General features: G+C 40.8%; 1 protein-coding gene across 1 annotated transcript in view; it reads right to left on the bottom strand.

Moving 5' to 3' along the window:
- The window catches only part of ralgapa1 (Ral GTPase activating protein catalytic subunit alpha 1), a 92,112-nt gene that overhangs the window by 42,616 nt on the left and 37,186 nt on the right, over nt 1-12,310 (bottom strand). Inside the window, 10 exon segments of the mRNA XM_063908578.1 lie at nt 196-267; nt 5,253-5,377; nt 5,783-5,898; nt 6,754-7,336; nt 7,338-7,379; nt 8,556-8,675; nt 9,243-9,361; nt 11,144-11,327; nt 11,859-11,996; nt 12,115-12,183. Coding sequence (XP_063764648.1) covers nt 196-267; nt 5,253-5,377; nt 5,783-5,898; nt 6,754-7,336; nt 7,338-7,379; nt 8,556-8,675; nt 9,243-9,361; nt 11,144-11,327; nt 11,859-11,996; nt 12,115-12,183 — 1,568 coding nt within the window.

The following is a 12,310-nucleotide window of genomic DNA, read 5'->3' on the forward strand; positions in this document are numbered from 1 at the left end:
CCTTCACCAAATATTGTGTTTCCTGCAATTGGATTAGACCATATTCCATACTTTAATGATGGTTAGATTAATTGTGCAGCTAATAAATTAAATAATAAATTGCGGGAAAGTAGAAAAGATCAAAACTAGCCTGAATGAAGAGATTTAATAAGAAAAATGTGGTAGTATTCATCAGGAATCATGATATTTTCTCACCATTGCCGTGAGTCCAGGTTCTTCAGCTCTCTCAGTAACTTTTCATTCTTTCTCAACAAATGGAAGTTACTTCTGTAAGACACAGAAACATGCACAGGTTAGCAATCACTCTCCCAAGAACTGGTTAAACCTGCCTCTCGACCCTCTTCAAGCCTTTAAGTTAATTGGCTGGTTGCTTGTTTTTGTCACTGCCTCCTCGCTAAATAAGGAAAGAATCAGATGCCAACTAATGGGACACTGAGTAGAGCTGGAAGGAATGCTAGGGTAAAATACCGGAAAAGTTTAAGGTGAAGAAAAACAGAGTTATTCATAGAAAATCAGTGACGTTTTAAGCATTCAAAACAACAAGCTCAGGCTACCATTGAACCAGCCCTACTTACCATCCCGCCCTTAAATGTGGAGAGGGGTTTTTGCCTCCCCAAAACTAACGCAGAGCTAAGATAAGATACAGTGGGGCAAAAAAGTATTTAGTCAGCCACCAATTGTGCAAGTTCTCCCATTTAAAAAGATGAGAGAGGCCTGTAATTTTCATCATAGGTATACCTCAACTATGAGAGACAACAATCCAGGAAATCACATTGTAGGATTTTTAATGAATTCATTGGTAAATTCCTCTGTAAAATAAGTATTTGGTCACCTACAAACAAGCAAGATTTCTGGCTCTCACAGACCTGTTACTTCTTCTTTAAGAGGCTCCTCTGTCCTCCACTCGTTACCTGTATTAATGGCACCTTTTTGAACTCGTTATCAGTATAAAAGACACCTGTCCACAACCTCAAACAGTCATACTCCAAACTCCACTATGGCCAAGACCAAAGAGCTGTCAAAGGAGACCAGAGACAAAATTGTAGACCTGCACCAGGCTGAGAAAACTGAATCTGCAATAGGTAAGCAGCTTGGTGTGAAGAAATCAACTGTGGGAGCAATTATTAGAAAATGGAAGACATACAAGACCACTGCTAATCTCCCTCGATCTGGGGCTCCACGCAAGATCTCACCCCGTGGGGTCAAAATGATCACAAGAACGGTGAGCAAAAATCCCAGAACCACACGGGGGGACCTAGTGAATGACCTGCAGAGAGCTGGGACCAAAGTAACAGAGGCTACCATCAGTAACACACTACGCCGCCAGGGACTTAAATCCTGCAGTTCCAGACGTGTCCCCCTGCTTAAGCCAGTACATGTCCAGGCCCGTCTGAAGTTTGCTAGAGGGCATTTGGATGATCCAGAAGAGGATTGGGAGAATGTCATATGGTCAGATGAAACCAAAATAGAACTTTTTGGTAAAAACTCAACTCGTCGTGTTTGGAGGAGAACGAATGCAGAGTTGCATCCAAAGAACACCATACCTACTGTGAAGCATGGGGGTGGAAACATCATGCTTTGGGGCTGTGTTTCTGCAAAGGGACCAGGACGACTGATCCGTGTAAAGGAAAGAATGAATGGGGCCATGTATCGTGAGATTTTGAGTGAAAACCTCCTTCCATCAGCAAGGGCACTGAAGATGAAGCGTGGCTGGGTCTTTCAGCATGACAATGATCCCAAACACACCGCCAGGGCAATGAAGGAGTGGCTTCGTAAGAAGCATTTCAAGGTCCTGGAGTGGCCTAGCCAGTCTCCAGATCTCAACCCCATAGAAAATCTTTGGAGGGAGTTGAAAGTCCGTGTTGCCCAGCGACAGCCCCAAAACATCACTGCTTTAGAGGAGATCTGCATGGAGGAATGGGCCAAAATACCAGCAACAGTGTGTGAAAACCTTGTGAAGACTTGCAGAAAACGTTTGACCTCTGTCATTGCCAACAAAGGGTATACAACAAAGTATTGAGATGAACTTTTGTTATTGACCAAATACTTATTTTCCACAATCATTTGAAAATTAATTCATTAAAAATCCTACAATGTGATTTCCTGGATTTTTTTTTCTCATTCTGTCTCTCATAGTTGAGGTATACCTATGATAAAAATTCAGGCCTCTCTCATCTTTTTAAATGGGAGAACTTGCACAATTGGTGGCTGACTAAATACTTTTTTGCCCCACTGTATGATAAGAATAACTTTATTAATCCCAAACAGGGAAAATGTTTTTGTTGCATCAGCATAATACAATACAAGGCATATAGCAAAGGAAAGACGAAAGTGAGGGACGCAGGGATGCAAGTTAAGAGAAGTGAGAAGTACACTTAGGGATAGCGGACATGCTAAAACGCATGCTCCGTTTCGTATTTTTTATATATTTGAGACCGATAATATATGCCATAAAAGAACATAATAGGAGACCTTTAAGAGAGACCTCTGCTGGAATATTGCACAAAAGATTTTTAGGAAAAACTAATGCACTAGGAATATTTATGCCTTACAAACGGAAACTGAGTGTTCTACGTAGGAGCCGTGTTCCATGTTGCTGCAATACATGTGCAGGAAGTCTTTTATACATATTTATCCCCCTTAGAACAACCCCAGAGTCTGATGAATGCAAATGAGAGAAAAGATTCACATTCAACAAAGTATCTGGTGCCAATTAGACAACGTTTTCCACTCGCATGGAACAGCATTTCATCTTCTCAATGACTCTGGGCTGGAATACACAAAGCCGAGGTGTCGCTTTAAATGTGTCTGGCTGGCTAATGGACACTCATCACTCTTTATACTTTACCCAGGGAATTACACCTTCTGCATTCAGCCTGCACAATGGCCTCCTTTGTGTGTGTGTGTGTGGAAGAGAGTGTGATAATGAGTACAGTACTCTATTGATCAAACTCAACCCATTTGGAGTTAGAATAAAAGGGCAGTAGTTGAGAAAAGATGGTTGAAAAACTGGCGTATCAGATAAAAAACACCTAAAAAAATATAAAAAGTGCGTTGAAAGGGAAGAGAATGGCGGGATATATGATGAAAAAAAATGTGTCTAATCATCTATTATTGTCCCCTTATGTCTCTCCAGGTATTCAAATTGGACATCAGATACAAAGATACTGACAGTAGTGTGTGTGTGTGTGTGTGTGTGTGTGTGTGTGTGTGTGTGTGTGTGTCCTTTTATGCTTTTCCCTATAATCTAGGGTGTAAATGGAGTCTTTGAGAGCAGAGAATGAGGCCATTACCAAGTATCAGTTTAATAAAGAGCAAATTGCCGTCTCTCTCTCTCTCTCTCTCTCTCTTTCCCTCCCGCTCTTTCACTCCCTGTGTGAGAGTGAAAAGAATGACGTGTCATTATCAGTCCACTCCAAGCCTCACTGCCCAGGTCTCGGGTTTTTATATCAGCGGTGCGGAGGTTGGTGGCTGGGGGACTTTTCCAACGCTCCCTGGACTTGTTATTTGAATAAAAGGCTTTTTCTTTGGATGAAAGAATAGGGTCCTTTCCCTTTTGGAGAGGTAGAGGTGTGTGAAATAATGTTGTGCTAGCTCATGTCAAGAAAAGTTTGAATGATATGCTATATTCTTTATTTTAAAATTGTCCCGTCGCAAGTATAAAAACAGAAGTTGGATGTTTAAAAAATGTCTTAACCTTAAAGAGTCGACCGTCACGCCGGCGTGATCAGATCACATGAACGGTTAAAGCTGGTTAAAAACCACATTCCGGACAACATTGCCGACTGGCTCTGTTTGAAACTCTATGCCAGTCTTTGTTTCATCCAAATTGACCCAGTAAAAATGTAGATACGATGGTTTAAAGTTTATACAATAATGCTTTTTTCAAGCACTCCAAAAAATGGAAGCGCATATTTGAATACTTTCGCCATATTTTATCATTTTACGGAGCGGAAAAAGACGCTGGAAACTTTAGACCTATTCAACGAAGAGACATGGCGGGAGCAGAAGAGAGACGGCGGGAGATCGAGAGAGACAGCGGGAGACAAAGAGAAACAGCGATTGCAGAAAAAGTGACAGACAAACATTGAGAGTTATATAGTTAGATAGATTTACAGTTTTCAAGATACAGTACTCTGTGTCATGGTTGAACTTTGAGTAATCAGTGAAAAACTGTGTTGATAAAATGTGTATATAAGTTCATGATACCTCAATCAAACTTTTATATTATCATAGTGACATCCCCTGTATATATTTCCAGCTTTCGAAATGTTTAGTTGTGTATGTTTGTGTTACCCATATATATCATTTTCAAAATCCGTTTTTACGTTTTTTTGTGTGATTTTGGGTCCAGAATGTTCATATAGTATGTCAAAATGAATCAGGTTATGTAAGAGAGGTTGTCTTGAAAAAAAGATACCAAACATTGACATGCTTAACATTTCTTAATGGGGTTTACTAAGACAAATCAAAACAAAAAAGTAGCTTGAAAATGGCCAAATTAGCTCCAAGACTCCAAAGGGTTAAGTAGATACAGAAAGAGGGTGTGTGAAGAATTACATTTTTCAGTTGTGTGTGATACCCGTTGTAAAACTTAAAAAAAACCAAAAAGACTCAACAGCTATTTTAAATAAGGATTTGTATAGGCTGGTTGTAAAGTAACATTTCAATAGTGAGCCAGAGCAGTAAAACTCACTCAGGGGGGAGGGCGGGGCTTAAGTTGGAGGTACGCTGTGCAGCCAGGCGCTACTGTAATTGACTTAATGTAGAGGCCAAAATCCTTTGTAAGTCGCCCCATATCTCCTATTTCCTTGTTCCTTTTCTTGGCCACATAGGAGGAATGAGGAACAAGGAAATAGGAGTTTATGACACAACTTACAAAGGATTTTGGCCTCTACACCCTCTCTACATCTTTCTTTCAATGCATTTCTGTCCTGTAAATGCATGTAACTAACTGAGTTTGTGTGACTCCGATACAGTGAACGTTTCATTAGGTGATCAATTTTGTCAGCTAAGTTCTTTATTGAATAGGTTTAGCTCTGAAATGCACAGACCTTTTGAAAATGATAAAAAGAGCTTCCCAAACATTTAGTTACGTGTGTGTGTGTGTGTGTGTGTGTGTGTGTGTGTGTGTGTGTGTGTGTGTGTGTGTGTGTGTGTGTGTGTGTGTGTGTGTGTGTGTGTGTGTGTGTGTGTGTGTGTGTGTGTGTGTGTGTGTGTGTGTGTGTGTGTGTGTGCACGCACACACTCACCTCTTCTCCCAGGAGTTGAGGCCCAGGATGTTGATGAGCAGTCTGCAGTAGTAGAAGGCAGACTGAGGCGTCTCCGTCTCCGGCTCCGGCTGCCGCACAGCCTTCATGTTCAGCTCCTCTCCTCTCTGAGACATCCGAAAAATACAGTTTCATGCAAAAACAAATGCTAAAAAAAATGAATGCCATGATTCAAAATCAATAAAGTAACCAACATTTTTTTCTGTAGATTGAAATTTCAGTTGTAGATCTAAATTAATATAGAACATGTTTTAATATGAACATATCATATAAGGTCAGAATAAACAACAGAAGGCATTTTTTTTAAATCACTTTGACATTTTTCCAGCAAGCTTTCGATAAGAGCTTGTGATTTCTTTTTCTTCCCGTATTGAATTAGTCAACTTTTCACTGAATAGGGCTTTACTTACTTACTAGTATCCACCTCTTGAGGACAGGCTAGGAGCAATGCATTCAAAGAGTAAAAAAGGTCACGCTAATATTCAAAGCGATCTGAATAGGACAAAACATACATGGAGGACAAACTCTCTTTCGGCGGCGCTCTGCTTCAGGATGGCGTTGATCACGTCATTCTCTTGCTTTTCGGACACACATGCTGGAGGAGGGGCCGGGATGTTGAGCGGCATGCCTGAGGACCAATCCGGGGACAAGGTTAGCTATTAAGTTTCACACAGAAAACGTCCAAATTATGGATGGATACAGTATCATGTCACAATATTGTTAAAAAAAAAACTATCACTAGGATATGTTGTAAGGCGGGACATCCTACTATGGAAAAATGGATAGATATCGTAAAGGATATTCATATAATTGAAAAAAACTGACTAATCAACTGAGAGAATCACAATTTGAAAGAAAATGGGAGAAATGTTAAATATTCAGAAATCTAACAAGCGACAAAGAATACCGATTACAACAAACGTATTAAGAAGAAAAGTTATCAAGGTTCAAGGGTGTAGAGCTAGAGTGTTGTTAGGGCATTGAACATCTTAGATCCCGAGCTCCTTCAACAATGCAGCATATTGTAAAAGGACATAAGACAATAATAAAGTAAAGATAACAAAATAAAACTAAAGTAGTTTAAAATTAGAGTTAAACAGTGCAGCTATTAGACCAGTCTAGAAGTAGTGCAGATGAAGGATATACATGTCATAAAAACAAAGAGTTGAGTTAAATATACAATAACAGGATGTACGATTTAATATTAAATATTACAGTGAAGAACAATTAAATACTGTTTGTTCTGCTCATAACTATCAAGATAAAAAATGAAATAAATAGTGAGATGCAACCAGATAAATGTCTTTGTGTTATGGAGGCACTGTACAGAGCTCAGGTAACTGGACTGATGAGAATGTGACCCCCCAAACTGCATTCTGTTTGTTGTATCTGTATGAATAGATGCTCTGACATGTTAACAGATGGAAACGTTTAATACTAAAGTTGAAAAAACAAAAGAGTGTGTGTGTGTGTGTGTGTGTACCTGCTCTTTGGAGACACTCGGGGCTCGCGTATCCCAGGTACTGCAGCATTTCATCCAGCGAATCGTCCCCCTCCCTCAGCGAGTCCCACGCTGGCACCGCCTCCCGACACACCCGTTTAGCCAATGGCGGCGCGAGAAGCTGCTCCAGGCCCGACTCTCCCTGATCCCGCTCCCCGTCCATCCTCTGATCTATCCCCCTCTCTTCCTCTTCCTCTTCACTATCTTCCATCCCCTCCTCTGTGTCTTTGCTCCCCTCTTCTCCCTCCTCCTCTCCTTCTCCTTGAAACTCCTGCCTTTCACCCTCCGTCCCTCTCCCCCCCTCCTCTACTGCCTCGCTGTCCTCCTGCCCACCCTCCTCTACGCTCTCTTCTTTCTTCAGTCCCATATTCTTGGGCGGACCTCCCGGTGGGGTGCGTAGATGAAGATTGGCGCCGTGAGGGGACTGTGTGGTGGACATGAATGTGTGTGTGGGGCTGTTTGGGGAGGAAGGCGGGGGCCCGTAGAGAACGGCAGAGTCCCAGGAGTGTTTCCCCGCCACGTCTCGGATGATGACGCGAACGCAGGCGGGGGCGGAGGACAAACCCTGCCGCCATCCCGCCTCCTGGAACACCGGACTCTGAGCGGATCTGGGAAAAAGAGGAGGGCAAGTGACAGAGTTTAAGATAAAGATTAACACATATTAATGATTTATTTTTACACATCTCAACTGCCTTAAAACAAAACTTCTTGGAATCCCTTTTGCGTCCTCATAGTTACTTCTTCTTTACACTTGTGAAACTTTTATCAGAAAATCTAAAATGATTTTTAATTTATCAACAAACTCAGGGGAGAGGGTTAACTTAAAATAAAAAACTAAAGCAAAAAAAAACAATAACAATAAAATGTAAACTATTAAAAGCTTATATTGAACAACACAAAGTAAACACTATAACATAGACATCTGTATCGGTATCAGACAAATTCTTACTCCAAACATCCATATCAACTAAAGTGGTACGCCAAACATCGGTTTCGATATTGGCCAAATTGTTACTCCAAACATTGGCAGCATCTCAATTGTTACTCCAAATGTCAGGAGCGTCTAAATTGTTACTCCAAACATCGACATAGGTATCAGCGGAATTGATACTCCAAACATCGGTAGCGTATGAAATGTTACTCAAAACATTTGTATTAGTATCGGCCAAATTGTGACTCTAAACATCAGTAGCCTGTTAATTGTTACTCCAAACATCAGTACAGGTATTGGCCAGATTGAAATTATTACTTCACACGTCGGTATCCTTATCGGCCAAATTGTTTCTCCAAACATCGGTGTAGGAGCCACATGAATAGTATTTTCTGTTTTTTTACATCACATATTTTGAGTCACTATAGGTGGTGGGTGTGTCTATTGGATTTGGGTGGTGACGTTTGAAGGTATATCTGTTTGCTCTTACCTGCTCACCTGGTGATAGATGGAGAGGGAGTGAGCATCAGAAAGGATCATTTTTGTTGACCGCATCACAAATCACAATCGCATCACATACGCATTCATCTCTGGACTGTTTGTTTGCTTGCTTTGTTTTTTATTATTACAGCCGCAATAATTGGTAGTGTCTAAATTGTTACTCCACACATCGGTATAGTTATCGGCCAAATTGTTAAACATTGGTATTGGCTGAGAAATTTGACATTGGTGCATCTCTAGAAAAGTAAAGTAAATGTATAGAACATACTGTATATAATCATGGAGAGCTTTACAAATAAGATTCTTAAACTAGCACTGGTTTCTTCAGCCCCTTCTTCTTGATTGAGGTTACCTGATACACGGAGAGCAGCGTGGAACCGTTCAGAACAAGGAACTGCAAGTTGGGTGAATGGAAAAGCTCCGGTCCGAGATCTGCGCTCTCACAGAACGGGTTGTCTTGGTTTTCACACACCTAGAAAAACATGGACAATAGTGTTGTTATCCCAAATAAAGCATTAAAACTAGTTTATGGTGTGTATTCCCCTAAGGACAGACAAATATCAGCATAAAGTGAGGTGAAGGAATGAGTCCTAAAACCCGGTAATGAGTCAGCATGGCTGGACTTTCAGTTTTTTGCCTCGTTTTAGTTTAGATGTCTGAAACAAGCTTGATTGTTAACACTAGCTCAAGACATTTCATATATTTAATAACCAACTAGTATTTGAATCTTTAAAAAAGCATCCATCAAATACGTGCGTCAGTAAATACCCACATGTTTTATATTTAATTGGTCTTAACAAGGTGAGTGCTATCAAGTGGCTATGTGAGACTTAAAGGTTATCAGGCATATTTCATCATGCCCAACATGGAGAGAATCATCTCACTGGTTTTGATTCCAAAGGTGTACTGCTATACAAATTGGTGTTCCCATTTGCTTTTTGTCGAGGAACAAGTGCAATGCTTTTTGGTTACCTACAATTTTAAGTCCACCCTGCATCACTACATCAGACTGGCATTATCACCAACAACCACACAGTACCTGGCTGGACAGGGTAGCAGGCCCTCCGGACATGGGGTAATGGCCGAGATGGTTGACTAAGTGTGTGATAACAGTTCTGGCTGCGATGGAAACCAGGCCATGCTGAATTCGGCTTCGAACTGCAGAAAGAGGACACAGAGGACATGTTTTTTAGAAAAATATGTTTAAATTACCAGATATTAAAAGACTACAGTCTTTGTTTGCTGTCTTTTTTTAGGCAAAACATATTGTTCTTGCAAAACATTGATATATTATTGTTTAGCTAAAAAATATTTCTTAAAGAAACTGTTCTTAAAGATACGTGCAGACGGAAGCCCAGCAGTGTGAAGGCCTTCTCTCTTTATACTTGCAAGTTAGGACAAAACTTCAGGAATTACAGCGGGAAAACTCTGAAGAGCTCTTAACAAACACATTCAGCTCCTACATAGTTTGCCTCATGCTGAGCAGAAGCCAATGCCGTCACACACTGTGCTGCCAGCAGATCCTGGCTAATCAACATCATTACACACACACTGTGACACACACACACACACACACACAAACACAAACACACACACACACACACACACACACACACACACACACACACACACACACACACACACACACACACACACACACACACACACACACACACACACACACACACACACACACACTACAGCTTGTTATTGACAGGGCTGTGTGTAGAGTACAGATATGTATTGACCAGACATTCTCAAACGACTCCCTGAACCTCAGGAGCTATAGGACGAGGAAAAGCAAGGAAAAAATAATATCAGTAGAGATTGAAGCTAAAACAATAACAGAAGAAAGGATGTGAAGAGGGGAGGAAGAAGAAGATAGAAATAAAGCGGTAGAGAGGAGAAGTGAAGCGTGGTCTATCCTGGTGCTCCGGTCATTAGCCGAGACGCTGATCCTGGTGGATCGCAGCAGGGGACAATACACACTCTCACACGGCTTCAGACAGGTGCATCCGCATACACACACAATAAACGTTATCCATCTGAGAGTGCACTCGCATACACACACACTAAACTTTATCCATCTGAGGGGATTGGCAGTGGATTGGTGGATGGCTCTGGGTCAGCATGTGTGTGTCAATGCATCACTTTACATCCAGAGAGGTATTACAAAACGGGATGACGTAACCAGGATGCAAAAGAAGCATTCCCTTATTGAGGGTATCCAATAGTAAACAGCTAACATTACTTCTATACTGTGGTACTCAGATTATGTGACTGATTATATTTTCTTTTTACAGGTCAGTAGTATTTGTAATGAAATACATTAAAGGTTTATATTCGGGTTTTTCAGAAATTCTGAGTATATATATAGTATCTGTAAAAAAAATAACCTCATTTTCTAAAAGGACACACTTTGAAAATTCCCTTACTCTTGAAAAAGCATTGCATTTTCCCCCAGAAATTGTCAATTTCATCCCATTTCTCAATGATTCAATAAACAAAAGAAAATCCCTCATATCTGATAAATGACTCAATTTCCCAAAAATCTACGCAGTTATGAAAAATAGTCTATTTTCAAAATGGTTACCCCATTTCTCAATAATGACTAAATTCTTTCAAAAAAAAATCACCAATTCTGAAAAATTAGTAAATTTACCAAGAGTTAACCTCAGTTTTCAAAATGTTCCCCCCCTAAATCTAAATGACCTATTTTCTCAAAAATAACTTGTATTTGTAAAAGAGATACATTTTTGAAAAATCCCACCCCTGCTATCCCCTGATATCAGTTTGTCCTGGTAGTGGTGTTGAATCCCTGTAATGTTTCTGACCGTGTGATAAGCAAAACACAAATCCTCATATTTCTTTTACAGAACATACCAAATGATGTCATGTAAACGTTGTGTATTGTTTATCTTCTGGTGTTGGATATATTACCTTCAGTGACAGGCTGCAGTTTGCTGGAGCGCTCAGAGTCTGGGCTGTGCAGCGGTTCTGGCTCTCGGAGGCTCTCTAAGGGCAGGAACGGGTCGTAGTCCGGACTCAGCAGGTCGGACATCTGCAGCGGGTAATACTTAGGACTGTTGAAAGACTGTGCTCCGTAAACACACCCGTGTAAGACCTGGACCATTTCAAAGGGAAGGAACATCAGAGTCACTTCCATTGAGCTTCACAATGACACACTTGATAGCTTGCTTAGCGCTGTTTCTTTTGTTTAAGAGGGAAAAAACGGAATGTCTCTAGCTCAAACTGCTGAAAAGTTATGACGCTTTGAAGACGACGTGATATTTGGGATCGTATACAGCCCTGTGGCTCTCAGAGGGTTAACAATCTCCCTTTATGTGAAATATAGGACTTGATTTGGGAGAATGCATGCTTGAAAAGGTGCTACATGTAAGATATGACCAGGTTAACATTAACTGTATCCAGTTCTCTTCATACAACCTTTCAGTCAACATGTCAAAATGAGACAATTGCTCCCCTCTTTTTACTCTAGATGGGATAGATATTCACTGTAAAGCCAGTTCCCCTCAGTCTAGAGAACAAAGAGGTAGTGCCAATAATACATCCATGATCCCTGAGTGTTTCGATATTTTCTTGACGTTTGAAGAACATAAGTGACCGTGTTTAAGATGACGACACACACACACACCTTATAAATACAGCTGAGCAGAGTCTTGGTGGGCTGCTCCTTCTCTGGGGGGCTTCTGGTTTGAACAGGTTGAAGGAGAGTCTTTGGAGGCAGAGCCATCACCCAGTCCAGCAGACACAGCAGAAGGGACACCACCAGCTGCCACACACACAAAAACACACACACACACACAGATAAACAAACACATGGGTGAAAGGTTAGTTTCTAAGCGGAGAGTAATATAGTGATAAAATGTGAAAGGGAATGTGTGTGTTACCCTTTTATCCAGCTCATGAGGAGACGTCTCGGTAGTAGGCAGCAAGTGTGTGATGGTGGCGATCAAAATCTAAGAAAAAATAAATCAGAGGATAATTGTTTTTGACATCAGAACTGTTACTGCAATCAGTTCTGGTTGAAATCTCATAATATGAGAAGAGATAGAAAAGAAGAAAATATGACATTACATTTGCAAA

Source organism: Eleginops maclovinus, chromosome 19 (genome assembly GCF_036324505.1).
Source record: "Eleginops maclovinus isolate JMC-PN-2008 ecotype Puerto Natales chromosome 19, JC_Emac_rtc_rv5, whole genome shotgun sequence".
In the NCBI taxonomy this organism is placed as follows: domain Eukaryota; kingdom Metazoa; phylum Chordata; class Actinopteri; order Perciformes; family Eleginopidae; genus Eleginops; species Eleginops maclovinus.